Below are 17,201 nucleotides of genomic sequence, written 5' to 3'. Positions count from 1 at the left end.
GGCCCTTAATGTATGCAGGGTCTGTGGGTGCCGCCTTATACTTTTTCTCTATTCTAGGGTTTAGTACCCTGGCCCTGACAGGGTCTTTGAACACCTCTGCGGCATGCTTGGTGACACCCTTAAGCATGGGTAATATAGAGGTGGATTTGTCCTGTATGTCGAATGTATCCAGTAAGAAGTCGTCTTCCACTGGTTCAGTGTGCATGTCCACCCCATGGTAGTGTGCTGCTCTCTGCACTAAATGATGGAACCCTAAGGAGTCCTCTGGAGGAGACGGCCTGGATGGGTATAGGTCGTCCTGAGGAATATCGGGTACATCAGGGTTATTGTAATCCTCCCACGGGTCTGGGGTCCCTGGTGGAGTGGGATCCATTGGGGCGTCCGCCGGATAATTGTCCGGGTCCCCGTCATCCGGATCTGGGGACGGGGCCGGAGAGTAGTGAGGTAAAGGTGGCGGAGACCTGGGAGGGGGAGGGGGTGGAGGAGGTAGGGGAGGTGGTAGTGGGGAGGGCACTCTGAGGGGAGAAGTAGCAGAGTCCTTCCGTCTGGGTGGTGGAGGAGGAGCCGGAGTATCAAGGCGTCTTTTCTTGATAATTAAAGTCAATAGCCCAGTCTTTGGATCTTTGGACAGAGTCTTTTGTAAAGGGTCTGGTGTAAACAGAGCCAATGGCGCCGAATCGTCCGTCGGCACCGGTGATTTCGGAACCGAGGACTTCGATGGTTTGTGTGCGCCATGCTTTTTTGGGGCCTCCGGTTTTTTCGGCGTCGAAGGAGTTTTCGGCGCCGGAGCGTCGGTGCCGACAGATTTGTGTTTGTGTTTGGTCGGCACCGAGAGTCCAGGCTTCGGCACCGGTGGCTTCGGAGTCGAGCTGGATATTGCTTTCTTCGGTGCCGGATGCTGTTTTTCGGCACCGGGCGTCGGCTGGCTCGATCCCGAGCTGCCGTGAGACTTTGGAGGCTTCGACACCGGGCCCGAAGGTGGGGTGATCGAAGCTTTGGTCTTGGTTTTGCCCAGGCCGGCAGGCGAGGGAGTAACCTGAGTCTCTTTGGTTTTGGGCGCGGGGGTGGGAGGGGGCACAGTACTCACAGCCCGCTGCGCCGGTGTGATGTCCTCCACGTCGGAGTCGTCGGCCTCAGAAGCGCGGACGACGTCTTCTTCCTGCTCGGTGTGGGTTTGCCCCGAAGCTTCGGCGCCGTCTCCGAAGATGTCCGGTGGAGCTGCAGACGATGAGTGCGCCATGGTGCGTCGAGCTTTTCGATCCCGGATGGTTTTCTTCGATCGAAAAGACTTACAGGCGGGGCAGTCTCTGGCCTCGTGTTCTGGAGAGAGGCAAAGATTACACACCTGATGGAGGTCGGTGTGGGGAAATTTAGACCCACATTTTGGGCACTTTTTGAACGGAGTCCTTTCCATCGGCCGGGACCGGAGTCGAGGAGGGCCCGAAGGCCGGTGCCGATGTACGGGATGGAGAAAAGTGCCGCTTCGAGAGATGAAGATGATGATGAAGAAACTCGAAGAAACGAGGATTTTCCGTCGAGGCTGGAACCGTAGAAGTTCGAAGCCGGAGCACGAAGTATCACATCCGAGCCCGATGGCGGAAAAAAACAATCTGAGGATGGAGCCGAAGCCCATGCGCAGTACGGACCGAAGGAGGAGTCACCAAACTCGTGACTTCCAAAGACTGTCCAAGAAGAAAAACAAACTGCAAACATCCGGGCCCAACACCAGATGGCGATCTATGCTAAGTGTACAATCTGCAGCTCATATGCCTCGAACAAAAGTGTATCAGGTTGGCTGCAGAGCCCCTTGGGATGCAATGGTGATTGGGTGCCAGGCCTGTGCAGCACTAGGCTGAAGGTCTTGTACTAGGGGGGGTTGGACACGGAAGGCAGGCACACGACCCAGCAGCAGGTTTAGCTCTGTTCATCCCCGGCGACGCACCACTGAGGTATAACAGTCTACAAAAGGTGCCTGCACCTGGGTGTCAGAATATTTCCACAGTTCTGCTTAGGCCTCTGGTTTTAAACAGATGCTGTGGCATTGGCTATACGAAACAAGGCATAAAGCCACCTTTCGATGTTAAGTCCAAAATATTTGGTTACTAAACCACTGTACAATATCCCACTCCAGCCTTAAATCTTAGCCCTCCTTCAGATGCAGATGGATATGTCTTTTCGCACGACTTATCAATGCCTAGATTACCTCATACCTGGTAATTGTATCTGGAAGGGCTGTAAACTGCTGGTCCTTTGGTGACGTCAGAGCCATGCATATCTAACAGGTCTCCCTCCACAGCATCTGCAAATTAAAAAGAGCACATTGATTAGGCCAAACATTTTGTAACTGACCTGTTTGTGACACCTTAACAAGTTACTTACTTTAGGAAACTTTCAAGTGCACAGTCAACTAACCACAAATGTCTCACCTTTTTAACAACCCCTGGTGCCAGGAGGGATGCAGAATTCTTCCTAGCGACGGCTCCTGGGCACCAGCAAATGCTATCAGTAACCTCACACCCCCCCTCCCACCTCCAACACACACAAATGACAGTGGGGGGTCCTCAATTTTGGAGCCTATCTCGCAAGGTTTATCTTTAATTCTTCCGCACCCTCAGACAAAGATCAGCCATGACAAATTGGAAACATTGTGCCAAATCTAACTCAGAATGGCAGGAGTCTATTTAACCGGATGAGAGGGAGGGCTGGTAGGAATCTGCAGCTAGGAGCACCCACAACAAACAGTTATTGAAGGTAAGTAACTTGTTCTTCTAATGAATACTTCCAACAGAAATAACGAATACTTCTAACCACAGATTCCTCACCTTTTGAATAGATACTAAATCAGTACCTTCAAAAAGGTTAAAAACCAGGGGACTGGACTCACCAAAGTCCAGCAGTACCGAGAGCGACAAATGGACTTCTCTGCAGACTCTACTGTAGAGGCAGTAGCGCCTGAACATATACACGTACTCCCATGTAGCAACTTGATAAATGTCCAGTATTAGAACAATTCTTTCCACGGCAATTGTAGCAACTCCAGTGTGTAAGAAAGTGGCTCTGTATATACTGTTCCTAAATAGGTTCAGTGTGCACAGAGTGCACAGTCCCCCAGAGGTTTGGCATTGGTTAAAGTTAGATATAACCTTACTCCCTTAAGTGGTAGCTTGGTCGAGCAGTAAGGCAGTATCAGAAGACACAGTGTAAAGCATTTGTTGTACACACTCAGTCAGTAAATGGTCTCACACACAAGAACTGAACTCTAGGCCAATGGTTTGTATATAAAAATATATGGTTGCTTTATTTTAGAACCAACAATAGGTATCAAAATATACTTTCTCATAATGAGATGCTTTAGATCAATACTTTCAATAGGCAATGGACTTTTGAATGCAACAGATCCAGTTGTTGCAATGGGCAACAATTTCAAACACAATTATACATTGAGCTCAATGGGAATTTCTAGTTAAATGCAATGGATTACTTTTTGGATTACTTTTCTTACCACAGGACGGAATCCTAGATTCAGTCCTGGGACATCTCCTGTAAACAGTTGAGAAAAAACGAATAGTTTACCTGTCGGTGTAGTTTTGCAGCTTGAAGATCTTTCTGGATTCACTATGCTGTGCATTATTCCGCGATCTGGTGGTTGGGTCCGGATTCGTAGTCTTTTATTTTTTTTATTTTTTTCGTAGCCTAGGTGGGCGTCGACGTCCCACCATTTGGTGTACCTCTTGTGACGTCGGCGTGCTTCCTGCGGAAGTCCCACCTTTGGGGCGCCATCTTCGGGTTCTTTTTTCCCTTCCTCTCTCTTTTTTTATTTTTTATTTAACCCTAGGCGTTTTAGTAATTTCCCTTTTATATATCCTTTCAGTATTATCTTGTTATTTTAGTCTTTGTCCTTCCACCTTTTTCTCCTGCCTCATCTTCCTGGCGGAGGTGGGTGGGTTCGCTAGTGAATCCAGAAAGATCTTCAAGCTGCAAAACTACACCGACAGGTACGAAGCTATTCGTTTTGCAGCGTGAATCTTTCTGGATTCACTATGCTGTGCATAGATTTTGTAGCGGTTTCTTATCTCTGTGGCGGCTGGGTGGAAGATGAGCGTTGGTCGTTGAATATATGTTGGAGCACCTTCTGTCCTACTTGTGCTTCCTTGTTCATCTGTATATCCACGCAGTAGTGCTTGGTGAACGTGTGCACCGAAGCCCATGTTGCCGCCAGGCATATGTCTTAAATGGGCGTCTTTGCCAGAAAGGCAATTATTGCTCCCTTCTTCCTTGTGGAGTGGGCCCGTTGCCTCTCCGATAGTTCTTGCCCCGCCTGTTTGTGGCAGAATTGTATTGTTAGTGCAATCCATCGTGCAATGGTGCCTTTTGTCACTGGTCTACCCATGAAGCTCGTTGCGAAGGACACAAAAAACTGCTTGGTTTTCCTGTGTTCTTTGGTTCTCTTGATGTAGTGCATCACCGCCCTTCTAGCGTCTAGAGTGTGCAGTGCCCTTTCTGCGCTTGTTGTTGGGTTCTGAAAGAAACTTGGTATTTGAATTGTCAGATTTATATGGAATGCTGACACCACCTTTGGCATGAAGTGTGGGCCCGTTCTCATTACGACTCTGTCCTTGTGTATCTGGATGTAGGGCTCTTGCAGCGTTAGCGCTTGCAGCTCGCTTACTCTGCGCAGTGAGGTTATTGCCACCAGAAAGGCTGTCTTCATTGTCAGCATTTGGAGGGAGGCCTTGTGAATGGGCTCAAAGGGCGCCTTCATAAGTTCCGTAAGGACTTAGTTGAGGTTCCATGCCGGAGGCGGCATCCTCTTTGGTGGCGCCATTCTTTTTGCCCCTTCCAGGAATCTCTTTACTACTCGTGACGTAAAGAAGCTTCCTCCTGTCTCACCTCGTGTGTAAGCTACGATCGCCGCTAGGTGGACCCTCAGCGAGGATGAGCATAGTTTAGCCTTTAGTAGGTGTGTGAGGTATCTAAGCACTGTTGATTCCCTTGTCAATTTATTTTGTAGTTTATTTTTGCTGCACCACATTGTGAACCTTTTCCACTTTTCCCCATAACATTTCCGTGTTGTTGGTCTCCTTGCCTCCCGCAGCACTCGCATAGTGCTTTGAGGTAGTTTAAAGGTGTGCGAACTCTATGTGCCAGTCCGAGGCTCTCTGGCTCTGGGTGTAGAACCTCTCTGTTCTGCATGGAGAGCAAGTCCTTTCTTTTTGCGAATTTGTGTGGAGGTCCCTGTGCCATTTCCACTATTTGTGAGTACCATGTCTGTCTTGCCCACTGTGGTGCCACCAGGATCATTGTCATGTTGCTGGTCTTGCACTTGTTGAGTACCCTGTGTATCAGTGGTATTGGTGGAAAAGCATATGCAAATGTCCTTGACCAACTTATCCATAGGGCATTCCCCTGGGATTGTTTTTCTGGTTGTCTGGATGCGAAGTTTCGGCATTTTGCATCCAGGTGTGTTGCAAACAGGTCTATTGTCGGTATACCCCACCTTTTGAATAGCCTTTGCGTTTCCTGTCCATTGAGCTCCCACTCGTGGGATGCCGAGGTCTGCCTGCTGAGCCAATCGGCTTCCACATTGTCCTTCCCTGGTAGGTGTATGGCCAGCAGGTCTATTTTGAGTGGGATGGCCCATCTCCAAATCTCTTGTGCCAGAGTGGAAAGGGGGAACGACTGTGTTCCTCCCTGTTTGTTGATGTAGAACATGGTTGTAGTATTGTCCGTCTGTATCAACACTTTTTGGTTGTATAGCTGCCTCTGGAAGGCCTTCAGGGCTAGCAGTACGGTCTTCAACTCCAGGTAGTTCATGTGTCTGACCGCATCTGCTGGAGTCCACAGACCCCCTCACTCTGAGCTTGTTCATGTGCGCTCCCCATTCTATCTGGGATGCGTCTGTGGTGATGGTCACAGTTGGGATTGGTGGTGTCAAGGGCTTTCCTATAGTTATGTTCTCCCTGTTCCACCATACTATCTCCTCTTGCACTGCGTGCGTAACAACCACTAGATCCTACCAACTTCCGTTTGCCTGTGACCATTGCTGTTGCAGCCATTCCTGGAATGGTCTCATGTGAAGGCGTACATTGGGGACTAGGTGGATGCATGATGCCATCATCCCCATGATCTTGCTCGCTGTTCTCACTGTCAGAGCTTGCCCCTTCTGGTAGAGGTGCGTCTCCTTCAGCAGGGCTATTGTTCTCTTGTCGCTGGGCATCACCGTTCTGTCTATGGTGTTGATCTGTGCCCCCAGGAATATCTTCACCTGCTCTGGTTTCATTGATGATTTCCCCCAGTGTATTGAGCACCCCAGGTTCGTTAGTGTCCTTGTGACCCGCTGTGCGTGTTCCTCGCATTTTTCGCGTGAACTTGCTTTTATTAGCCAGTCGTCGAGGTAAGGATACACATGAATCCCTTCCCTCCGCAGGTACGCTGCTACTGCTGCGAGGCATTTTGTGCAAAAACCCTTGGTGCGGACTTCAGCCCGAATGCCAGGGTTGTGAATTGGTAGTGATCTTTGTTGATTGTGAACCTTAACAGTTTTTTGTGCTGCCTGTTCATTGGGATGTGCAGGTAGGCGTCTTTGAGATCCACTGTGGACATGAAGTCCCCATCTCCCATCTGTGGGAGTAGTTCTTGTAGGGATGTCATTTTGAATTTTTGCGTCCTTACGTACTTGTTTAGGAATCGTAGATCCAGGATGGGTCTTAGTGTCTCGTCTACCTTTGGTACCAGGAAGTAGTTTGAGTACACTCCTTTGTTCCTCTCCTTGAAAGGTACTGGTTCTACGGCCTCCTTTTGGAGCAGCTGTAGTGCCTCCTCTGCGAGTTGTGCTAGGTCCTGTCTTGAGTGTTCCCTTCTTTTTGGTTTTCTGTTTGGAGGGCTCCTTTCCAACTCTATGCAGTATCCGTACTGAATGATGTTGAGTATCAATTTGTCTGTAGTTATTTTTTGCCATTCCCGAAGGAAAAGCCTCAGTCTTCCGCCTACTGGTGTTGCATGCTCGTAGGCGTTTGGTTTGTGTACCCCCTCCATTTTGTTCTTTTTGTGCTCCACCCTCGGTGGTATATTGTGGGTGAGCCATCTTCTCCGTGCGACGTCACTTTGAGGTGGGTTGGTCTCCCCTTCTTCTTTGTCCTCGTCCGTTCCCCCTACCGCGAAAGGACTGGCCTCTAGGCTGGTACTGGCAGTTTTGTTTCTGCTGCCCCTGTTGGCCGTGGCTCTCGCCTTGCTGGAAACTTTGGTGTGACGTTCCCGGCTGGTTACCTCCCCTTCTGTAAGGTCTCCGAGTCGGGGTACCTCTTCGCATCCCCCTGAATTGCAGGGCCCCCATGGACCTTGCCGTCTCATTCTCTTTTTTGAGTTGGGTGAGTTTCTCATCCACCGGTGCCCCGAACAGGGTCTCTCCGTTGAAAGGGGTATTCAGTATATTATTCTGGACCTCTTGTTTGAATCCTGAAATTCTGAGCCAGGCCTGCCTCCTTTCAGTGATTCCTATCGCCATCAGTCTGCTTGAAGTCTCTGCCCCGTCTAATGCCGTCTTAAGGCATGAGATCTATATTCTTCCCCTCTTCCAATAGATGGGAAGCCCTCTGTTGGTATTGTTCGGGAAGATGTTTGATTAGGTCCCCCATCTCGTCCCAATGTTGGTACTGGTGCCTGTTCAGTAGCGCATTTGAGTTCGCCATACGCCAGTGCATTGTGGCGTTCCTCTCTATTTTCCTTGCAGTGAGGTCCATGCTTTTGCTCTCCTTGTCAGGAGGTGTCCCCGAGGTCGCCGGGACATTGGCCCTTTTTCTGGCCGTGGATGCAATAATGGAGTCAGCAGTGACAGATCCCTTGATATATGGAGGGTCCTGTGAGGAGTGTTTGTATTTCTTTTCTGTTCTGGGTGTGATGGATCGGCATGTTGCTGTGTCCTTGAACGCCTCTTTCCCTTGGTTCATCACACTTTAGGAGCCAGTTCCTCCACATGCTCCAGTTTGGATGGGTAGCACTGTTTCGAGTAGAAAATCTGCTTTCGGTTTCTCCTCCTCTAGTTTCACGCCAAAAGCTGCAGCCGCGCTTTTGACAACCATGTTGTACGCCCCAATATCATCTGGCGGCGAAGGCCTCGAAGGATATGTCTCTACGGGCTCTTCTGGGTTTTCGGCGTCGAGGTCCTGTCATTCCAGCTCTTGCGTCGTCGACGGTGCCGAGCCGTAGATCGACTGCTCCTCCTCCTCTTCTTCTCCCTCATAATAGAGATCTTCTTCCCCTTCTTCGGGAGCTTTCGACGGCTCTTCGGCATCGAACTCTTCCTGCTCCTTGACTTCGACGAGAACCGTCGCCGGTTTCGCTGGGATTGTGAATCTCTTCATCTTTTCATCGAACTCCTTCTCTCTCTGAAGGATGCTCTCCATCTCCGCCTCGAGCCTTCTCTTTTTCTTCTCCATTTCGGAGGCATGTTCGGCGTCGAGCGCTGGTCTTTTTGACGGAGCTTGCGTCGACGCGGCCTTGACTTTCGAAGTCGAACGCCCCACCTCGTGGGCCTGTTTCGACGAACCTTGTTTTTCGGCGGTCTTCGGCACCTGGGAGTCCTTCTCGAAGGATCCACTGGGCCTATCGTCCTTAGATCCACTCGCGGTCGTCTCAATTTTCGGCGCCGGTGTTCTCCGTTAGAAGTCTAAGATTTCGAGGTTCTCTTCCTTCTTCGTCGTCCCGGCTCTATGTTCTTCCTCTCTGTAGTGGTTGCTTTATTTTCCTTCGATGAAACTCGTGCTCTTCTTCTTTCTTCGTTCAAACTCTGGAGCTTCTCGTTGACGATCCAGACCAAACAGCGGAAAAAAGAATCTGAAGATGGCGCCCCAAAGGTGGGACTTCCGCAGGAAGCACGCTGACGTCACGAGAGGTACACCAAATGGTGGGACGTCGACGCCCACCTGGGCTACGAAAAAATAAATAAATAAAAAAGAAAAAAAGACTACGAATCCGGACCCAACCACCAGATCTTGGAATAATGCACAGCATAGTGAATCCAGAAAGATTCACGCTGCAAAACGTTTTGGTTACACTTATGATTTTTAAGGAATATTATTGTATTTTAAAAGTTAACACTTAGAAACTTTTTCACATAGAATCCCCAATGTTATCCTATGGGACGAAATTCACAAAGCAGGCAAGTAGGATTATCGTTACTTTTTCTAACTCAGTGTTGGATCCTGGATCCAGCACTGGTGCATCTCCTGTAAACAGTTGGAAGAAAGTGTTTTTGTTATACAGGCGATTTTTAAGGAATATTTGTAAGTTTCAAAAATCGACGCTTAGAAGAATTTCTGGCAGAAACCAGTCAATGTTACCCTATGGAAGAAAAGTGCGTTTTCGGCTTTTGGGTAAGTACTCGACTGGCAGAGTTAAGGTTCTGGGCATAGACTCAGGGGTCTCCCTGGGTCAGGTAGGTACAGTTGTTACACCCTCAGTGGCACTGGGCAGCCGGGTGCAGAGAGAGTTAGGCCCAATGTTATCCTATGGGAGGCAGGGGGCCCTTGGTTGGCCTCTGCTGGCTAGCAGGCCACGCGGCTGTGGGAGCTGGGCTCCTGGTCACTTACTCCGGGCAAGTGGGTAAGTAGATTAGGATAGAGGTTGCACTGCCAGGGGCACTCGGGCGGCAGGGTGCAGGGTGCTTTTGAGCAGTCGGGCACTCAATGGAGAAGCTCAGTGACGAACAAAGGCTGCAAGCTCGGGAACAAAGATTCTTCAGGGGCCACCACCACTTCGAGAGGTAAGTTGGGAAGTTGTAGGATAGGTAGGCACCCAGGAGCTGGGCACAGGGGGCCACAGGGCGCCGGGTGCAGGGGTGTCTTTTCGCGTCGGGAAATCTTACACTCAGCTGGTCGCGGTTTTAGGGGTCCCTGGTTCTGAGACTGCAGGCGTCGTCAGGAGCATCGAGGTGGGTCCTTGGGTGCTGGATTCGGGGTCACAGTCGCCGGGGGGACGTCCTTTTGCTCTTTGTTTACTCCGGCACAGGCCAGGCTTGGCGGGTGCAGAGTGTGCAGGAGTCGCGGTTCCTGGCTGATGCCAGGGGCTTGTTACTTGCTTTGAGCGAACAGTACCACTCGTGGGTGTCCCAGTTGGTTAGAGTCACAAGGCAGTCAGGTCCTCCGGGGTTTTGAGGTTGCCGACCACTGGAGACGCCGGGGTTTAGCAGGAGCAGGTTCGAGGGTCGACAGGCCTGTAGGGCTGGGGCAAAATCAGTTGGTGTCTTCCTCTTGTTAGCAGTTGCACGGCAGGTCTTCTTGTTTCTTGATCTTGTTTCGGAATCTGGATCGAAGGAAGGTTCAGGGTGCCCCGAAATACTAAATTTAGGGGTGTTACAGCTAGGTAAAGGGCAGGGACCAACGAGCCCCTTCCCTGGGGTGGGTACACCCCCTATCCTGCCACTCTCCTGTGGGAGGGGGGGCAGTAGCCTAGTCCTGATTGGGCAGGGCTCCCCATCTTCATCTGCAACAAACTGTAACTATAACCTGCATAAGTCAATGGCCTATTGCAAAGTATTTAACTAAAGCTTCTCATTCTGAGAAAGTATATTTTTGATACCTATTGTTGGTTCTAAAATAAAACAACCATATATTTTTTATATAAACCATTGGCTTAGAGTTCAGTTCTTGAGTGTGTGAGACCATTTGCTGACTGAGTGTGTAAAACAAATGCTTTACACTGCCCTCTGATACTGCCTTACTGCTCGACCAAGCTACCACTTTAGAGAGTAAGGTTATATCTAACTTTAGCCTCTGCCAAACCTCTGGGGACTGTGGACTCTGTACACCCTGTACCTATTTGGGAACAGTATATGCAGAGCCACTTTCTCACAACAGTTGATTTACAGGTATTTACATTTTGTTGTGGGTTACAAAAAATGACAACCAACAGCCTTTCCTTTCACACTATCTGTTCCTCCAGCATGATTGTCACATAATTCACTTTACTTTTCCTTCTCTGGCTGCAAAGTGAGAGGAGTTTGTAAACACCATTCCCCATGTTACAAAATAAGCAGCAATTTGACAGATAGCACAGCCTCACATTTGACCTCTGTCTTTAAAGCGGAGCACATGTGGCCAGATAAGTGCAAAATTTAAAGGCATCTTTATTTATTGATCCAATTGGCACGGCAGCACACCAAAGTACAGTAAAATAATTCGTAGTCCAGATTAGAGAACTTCCTCATTGGTAGATCTCAATTTGTTCAACTCGGTCAAATACCCAGAATATTATAAAGAATAGTCCAAATTCCATGTCGTGATATCAGAATATATTTTAATTCCAAACCCACGTGACAGCCGACGCGCGTTTCGCCCGCAGGGCTTTTTCAAGGCTCCAAATAATTATTTCTTTGGCCATAAGTCCTCCCTGAGTTATTCCAATAAAATCCTGTTGTACAGACTCCGATGTGGTTTTTCAAATTGAATTGTTGACATCAAGCGCCACAAGTATAAGCTTATAGATCCAAGTAAAGGACCATGTACTCTTAAACGGCAGCACTGCACTTACAGTGCCCAGGAATGGACCTGGGTACTGTAGGGGCACAGGGCTCCTGCGCCCACACCATTGGCATAGGGCACCCAGCTAGAGGGGTGTCTGATATATGCCATGGCAGTGTAGGTGATGGGCATGGCACACAGTGTGCCATGTCGACTCTTTGTCTTGCACCCAGACTGCAAGGGAGGGGGAAGGGGGGGAGGGGGAAGGGGGGGAAAGGGGGTGGGGTGTATATATATATATATATATATATATATATATATATATATATATATATACAGGGTCTCTGAGGGTGGCACAATGAGTGCTGCAGTCCTTAGAGGCCTTCCCTGGTCACAAGGCCCTGGGTACCTAGGGTACCATTTACCAGGGGCTGACGTGTGGCCAGTGTTTGCCAATTTGGGCTTTGTGTTTTTAGGGAAGGAACATAGGCCCTGGGCACCTGATTGGCAGGCGTCCAGGGCACACTCAGTCAAAGTACATTCAGCAATTCAGCAAAAAGTGGGGGCATACCCAAGAAAGATGGCACTTTCTCACAGGTATTCCTCTCCTCATTGTTGTCTTCATGTAGGAGATTTTAAAGCCCTTAAAGCTTCAAACAGCCATTCAAACAAAATCTCTATTCCCCTGTCCTGCTGGTGTTGAGAGAGGCTTGAGATCCTATTGACCTCATAACGCAACAAGCCTGGCGCAGGTCGAACTCTGTTCTAGATCGGAGATGGGCACTGGGAGCCGATGAGGTTCAGGCACCGCTGGAATCTCAGTCATCGCAAGATCTGTTGGCATTGTTGAGGCCTTCTCTGCTAGACAGGAAGCATGGGCCAGGTGAACGTAACAGAGGATCAGTCAACATTGGGCCTAACCCACCAGTGGAAGTCAAACTGCGGGCCTCTGTGGCTCCAGAGGGAGTTAGAATCATCCTGAAAAGCTGCAGTATGGCGTCCCTGAAGGGCTTTATCTGCTACAGGATCAATGAAGGTTCAGGAAACTGGGGTTTGCAGGGAACACGTCGAATAGCCTCAGAGTCCTACAATGGCTCCGGAGTTCGATCCTTGGTGTGTTGACTGCACAGTGTGTCCTAGTGGGGCTAGAGGGATACAAGTCCCACTTACTAACATTGTGACGCTATTCCTCTTTGGACGTTGTTCTAAACTTACCTAAAGATTGTGACATGCAGTGGGTTCAGGATCTGGAGTGTTAACAGGCCAGCGACTAGGAGAAGGATCCGGACACACAACTGGAGCGTGATCTATCTTACTTTGTGTGCTCTAAACCTTAAGGGTTGAATCATGCTCTCTTCGGGTACATCAGAAGCATTTGTCACACAACTTCACATCATAGTTAGATACCACAGGCAGACATAGTTTGGATCTGCGACTTGAGAGAGATCATCCTTTTAACATTGCCTTCTCTTGCATTATCATTTAAATGAACTGACTCCCGCGATAAACTATCTGGTTTAGCCAAGTGTAGCTGGGTTCATGGACAGGTTAGTTGAATTACATACCTAAGGAAAGATTTCGACTACAGAATGTTTTCCTTCCCCTCCACAGATCACTAAAGGAAGGCGTTTATCTCACTTTTGTCAATTGTCAACAGGACTTGAGAGCCGGTAAGGAAGCTGACACTGTACAAATGTTCACATAAGATTAGTGATAAATACTACAAACTCCCCATTGTGCGGTCTTGGTCAGTGAATAATGGTTTATTTAAACTGTAACCAGACATTGTGAGAAAGGAAGGACACCAATCAACTTTTGTTAATGATAAATAGCTAGCTGTCTGAAACCTTCCTTCTACAGCAGCTTTTCTCAAGCTCTTCTTAATTTTATGATAATGTTTTGTTGAGAGCATTGATTTTCACTGTTTCCTATGTGACTACAAAAGCATATAAGCTGAGTAATTTGTAAGCTGAAGCAGACTTTCTGGTAAATACTCAGGCTCCACTGCTGCAGCGGACGCAGAATAAATGATATTGAAGATTCCCCATGAGTGACCCCTCTGTTTGAAGATTTCTTCATTTCAGCTTTAACAGACTGACATATGCTTCTTGCATTCATGTCATGATTTGAAGCCAGTCACTTTATGGGGAAATACATTACCTGGCACACTGTACGTAAAAAATGCTTTGGTAATAATCTGACGAAGTACGGAGCAACGCTCTCAGTCCATGTAGAAGGGGTAGTGCCTATATGTGGCTACGCACTGACACTTCCAAGGGTGGTCTAAGTTTTCGTCAAAGTCCCACTGCAACGCCTGTTGGTGCGCGTGAGCAATTGCTATGAAAAAAATCGGGATCCAGTCTGGTGGACTGAGGATAATTTAAAGTTGGGGAATTTGTGATTAGAAGAATGCATCAGAAATATAATTTGTTTATTAAAGGTTTTTGGGCTTGGCCTCAGGGGTTACAGCGCTTTTTGAAGTTTCAGTTAATTTATATGGGACTGATATAAAAACGTAGCCAAGAGGAATATGGAGAAAGAGTCTTGTAGATGTTTATGGTAAGCCGAGAAGGTTAGGATTAAGGGCCATATGTATCGAGCCCTTTTCCTGTTTGCAAACGGGCAGATTCTCAGAATCGGCAAGTTTGCGAATTGGAAAAAGCCTTTTGGGAAGTATCATCCCAAAAAGCCATCACAAAATAGAGAATTGCAAAATTTGCGATTCTCTATTTTGCAAAAGCAATTAAGGAATTGCAAATTGCGATTCCTTAAATGCAATTCTGGAAGCACCAGAAATTTGCTATTTGGCCTTAAGGAATTGCAAATTACAACCAACTTCAAGTTGGTGGTAATTTGCAATTTTCTTTAAAAAGGCACTTTTACAAAAAATGTGTGCCATATGTCGCACATACATGCCCTCAGGGCATGCATGTGCGCAAAATGTGCATGCATGCATATTTCAGGGGTGCAACAGCGTGTCCTTTTGGCACCCTTTCAACCCTGAAATTGCATTGTCAATTTGCGATTCTCTAATTGGTAATCGCAAACTGAGAATGTCTTCCCATTCATTCCTATTGGCCTCCTAGCATAGATATGAATGGGAAGGTATTCCTCATTTGCGAATCTCAATCTGCGATTCGCAAATAAAGAATATGTAGTATTCGCAAATCTTTTTGTAAATCCTACATACATTGCATTTTGCGATTCTCTAATTGCGATTTGCTAAAAATCGCAATTTCAGAATCGCAAAACTCTTTTTTGATAAATATGGACCCTAATCTTATGTTTTCTGGTGGACAATTACAAACTCTAGACAGAGTAAACCAGGATGTATGTTTCAGTGTTTCTGGTTCTAGGAATCAAGAAGGCAGAAACTTTAACTTCCTCCAACAAACAGCAAGACGTCTGCAAAAGTAGTAACGGACGAGTTACTTACCTTTGGTAACGATGAATCTGGTAGAGACACAGTCTAGCCGCAGATTCCTTAACTTAGAATATCCCCAGGCGTCAAACTGGATCCGGAAAACTTTTCGCAGCAGCACCTCTGCGTGCCGGGGGCGGCTCCGCCATGACTTCGTCCACGGACGTGACGTCAGTGGAGCCATATAAGCCCCTTCCGAAGCGCTGAGGTCAGTTTTCATAGGAGAAACATTTCCGCGCCACAACGTGGAGCCACCAGCAAAAACTGTGAGAGTATGGGAACAGTGTGAGAAAAAGATGAAAAGAAAAGTGGATGGAGGAAAACAGCACCATATAGTAGTGCCAGGCACTGTATACTGAAAAATAGTGAAGGAAAAGAGCAGAGCACGCTCTGAGAAGCAACCCCGCAAAAGCAGAGGCTAAACCCTCCCCGGAGGCAGAAAGAAATGTGAAAAAACATCATGACAGACGACAAAGTCTGCAACCATAATATAGAACTGTGAAGGGCAACCAGTCCGGAACACAGGAGCATTGGCAATCCACCACAAGCCAGTACCAGAAAGGGACGTTGTATCCCATGTAAGAGAGTTATAGACAGAGGCAGAGCCAATCGACGTCAAACCAATGGACTGCAGGGGAGGTAAGAGACCCCAAGGCCGATTGAGATGGGGGGGGGGGGGGGTGAACAAACAGACTTCACACTGGACGACCCAGGGCGTAGGGATGTAAAAGGACACATGACATGAGCATATCACCCAATCACAAGAATGGGTGGAGCAGAGCAAGCAAAACAGAATGAAGCAAATCGTCTAGGTGTGAAGTGAAAAATGTCACCCTACAGGAAGACAAAGCCACCCAGAGGGAGGCGAATGCAGGAAACCCAACCTGAAAAGTTCCTCGCAGAACAGGGAGGATGGGCGGGTGTTAAGGAATCTGTGGCTAGACTGTGTCTCTACCAGATACATTGTTACCGAAGGTAAGTAACTCGTCCATCTGATAGAGACATCTAGCCACATATTCCTTAACTTAGAATAGATACCAAAGCCATACCCATAGAGGAGGCAGGTCTGCGACTGAACCCCACCAAGTTCCAGAAACAACTTAGCTGTCAACAAGGTGATGGAACACAGTGGGGACAGCAATGCCAGCGCAGCAAACACCAGACCACGAAGCTCTGAAAAGAGCGGAAAACTATGGGAGACAAAGGCACCACAAGCCATCAAAGAACAGCACAAAAAAAACCTGTGTGCATACCGGGTTGAGAAAAGAAAGAAAACGCACAGAGCCAGAAATGCCAGTGCGGAAGTTTTTGTAAAAACGATGAACTGACCCGAGGGTCCGATGGATCCACAGGATCCGATGTGTTGACAGGAAGCAAGACCCAGAGAGAGGACAAAACAGTATGACAGAGTCAACGCATACCGGTCGAGTATGCACAACAGTGGAAAAAAACACTGTGGAACTTGCATCAGCTAAGATACGAGGGGCAGCATCGGTAGGATGCCGACCCATGGCCAGAAAGTGCCAGCATTACCAGAAACACACGACACTTCAGTCGCAGTCGCTCCTTCACAAGACATGAGAGGGCAGACAATAACAAACAGAAGCACCCAGAAGAGGATCACAGTAAGACTGGTATTCATGTGGAAGACAGGGATACACATAAGCATACAGTGTGGACGGCAGAACCACACCCAGAATAGGGAAATCCCCCTGTAGGATAGCGTGAACAGCCCAGATGGGAAGGACGCATCACCAGGTAGGCAACCGGCAAAATGTGCCCTTCGGCAAGCTGGACAAACACATAAGAGCTCGACCCATGAGCAGACCGGGGCGAAGACCACGGACACTGCATCAAGGAACGATGCCTGCGCGACCCCGCTGCGGGAGGAGCAGAGAGCAAACATACATTAAGAAAGATACACATTGAAAGGGGTTGTGTGCATAAAACAAGAGAAGGGTACGCCGCAAATACCAACAGTAATGTCGAAGTAGAGTCGGACAAGATAATGTTAAGATCCGCATGCAATAGTAGTTACCCGTCTGGGAGGAACCAATGTACCCCGCGAGATAGATAATGAGATGGAGCAAGACACAAAAGTGGAAACAGGCAGGACCAACGCATTGGCCTAAGCACGCACCCCAAGAAGCGAGCATCCATGAAGAGAACACTACGCCCTGAGAGCGTTACAGCAGGAACCCAAAGCAGAAGCATAGAAACACCTGTGCGGTAACAGCAGAGGAACAGGACAAAAAACTCCTGAATGAGAAGTGCCTAAAAAGGAGGGCACAAAGCAGGATACAGCACAGACGTACATGGCGAAG

General features: G+C 48.2%; 1 protein-coding gene across 9 annotated transcripts in view; it reads right to left on the bottom strand.

Moving 5' to 3' along the window:
• The window catches only part of SETD5 (SET domain containing 5), a 351,936-nt gene that overhangs the window by 22,453 nt on the left and 312,282 nt on the right, over positions 1-17,201 (bottom strand). For all 9 annotated transcript variants that reach the window (XM_085624253.1, XM_085624258.1, XM_085624255.1 and 6 more), the window contains one exon: positions 2,211-2,299. In XM_085624253.1, the coding sequence (XP_085480379.1) occupies positions 2,211-2,299 (89 nt within the window). The remainder of the gene's footprint in view (positions 1-2,210; positions 2,300-17,201) is intronic.

The sequence above is a fragment of the Triturus cristatus genome, chromosome 9 (assembly GCF_964204655.1).
Source record: "Triturus cristatus chromosome 9, aTriCri1.1, whole genome shotgun sequence".
NCBI lineage: Eukaryota > Metazoa > Chordata > Amphibia > Caudata > Salamandridae > Triturus > Triturus cristatus.
This window is presented reverse-complemented; position numbering and strand designations above follow the sequence as displayed.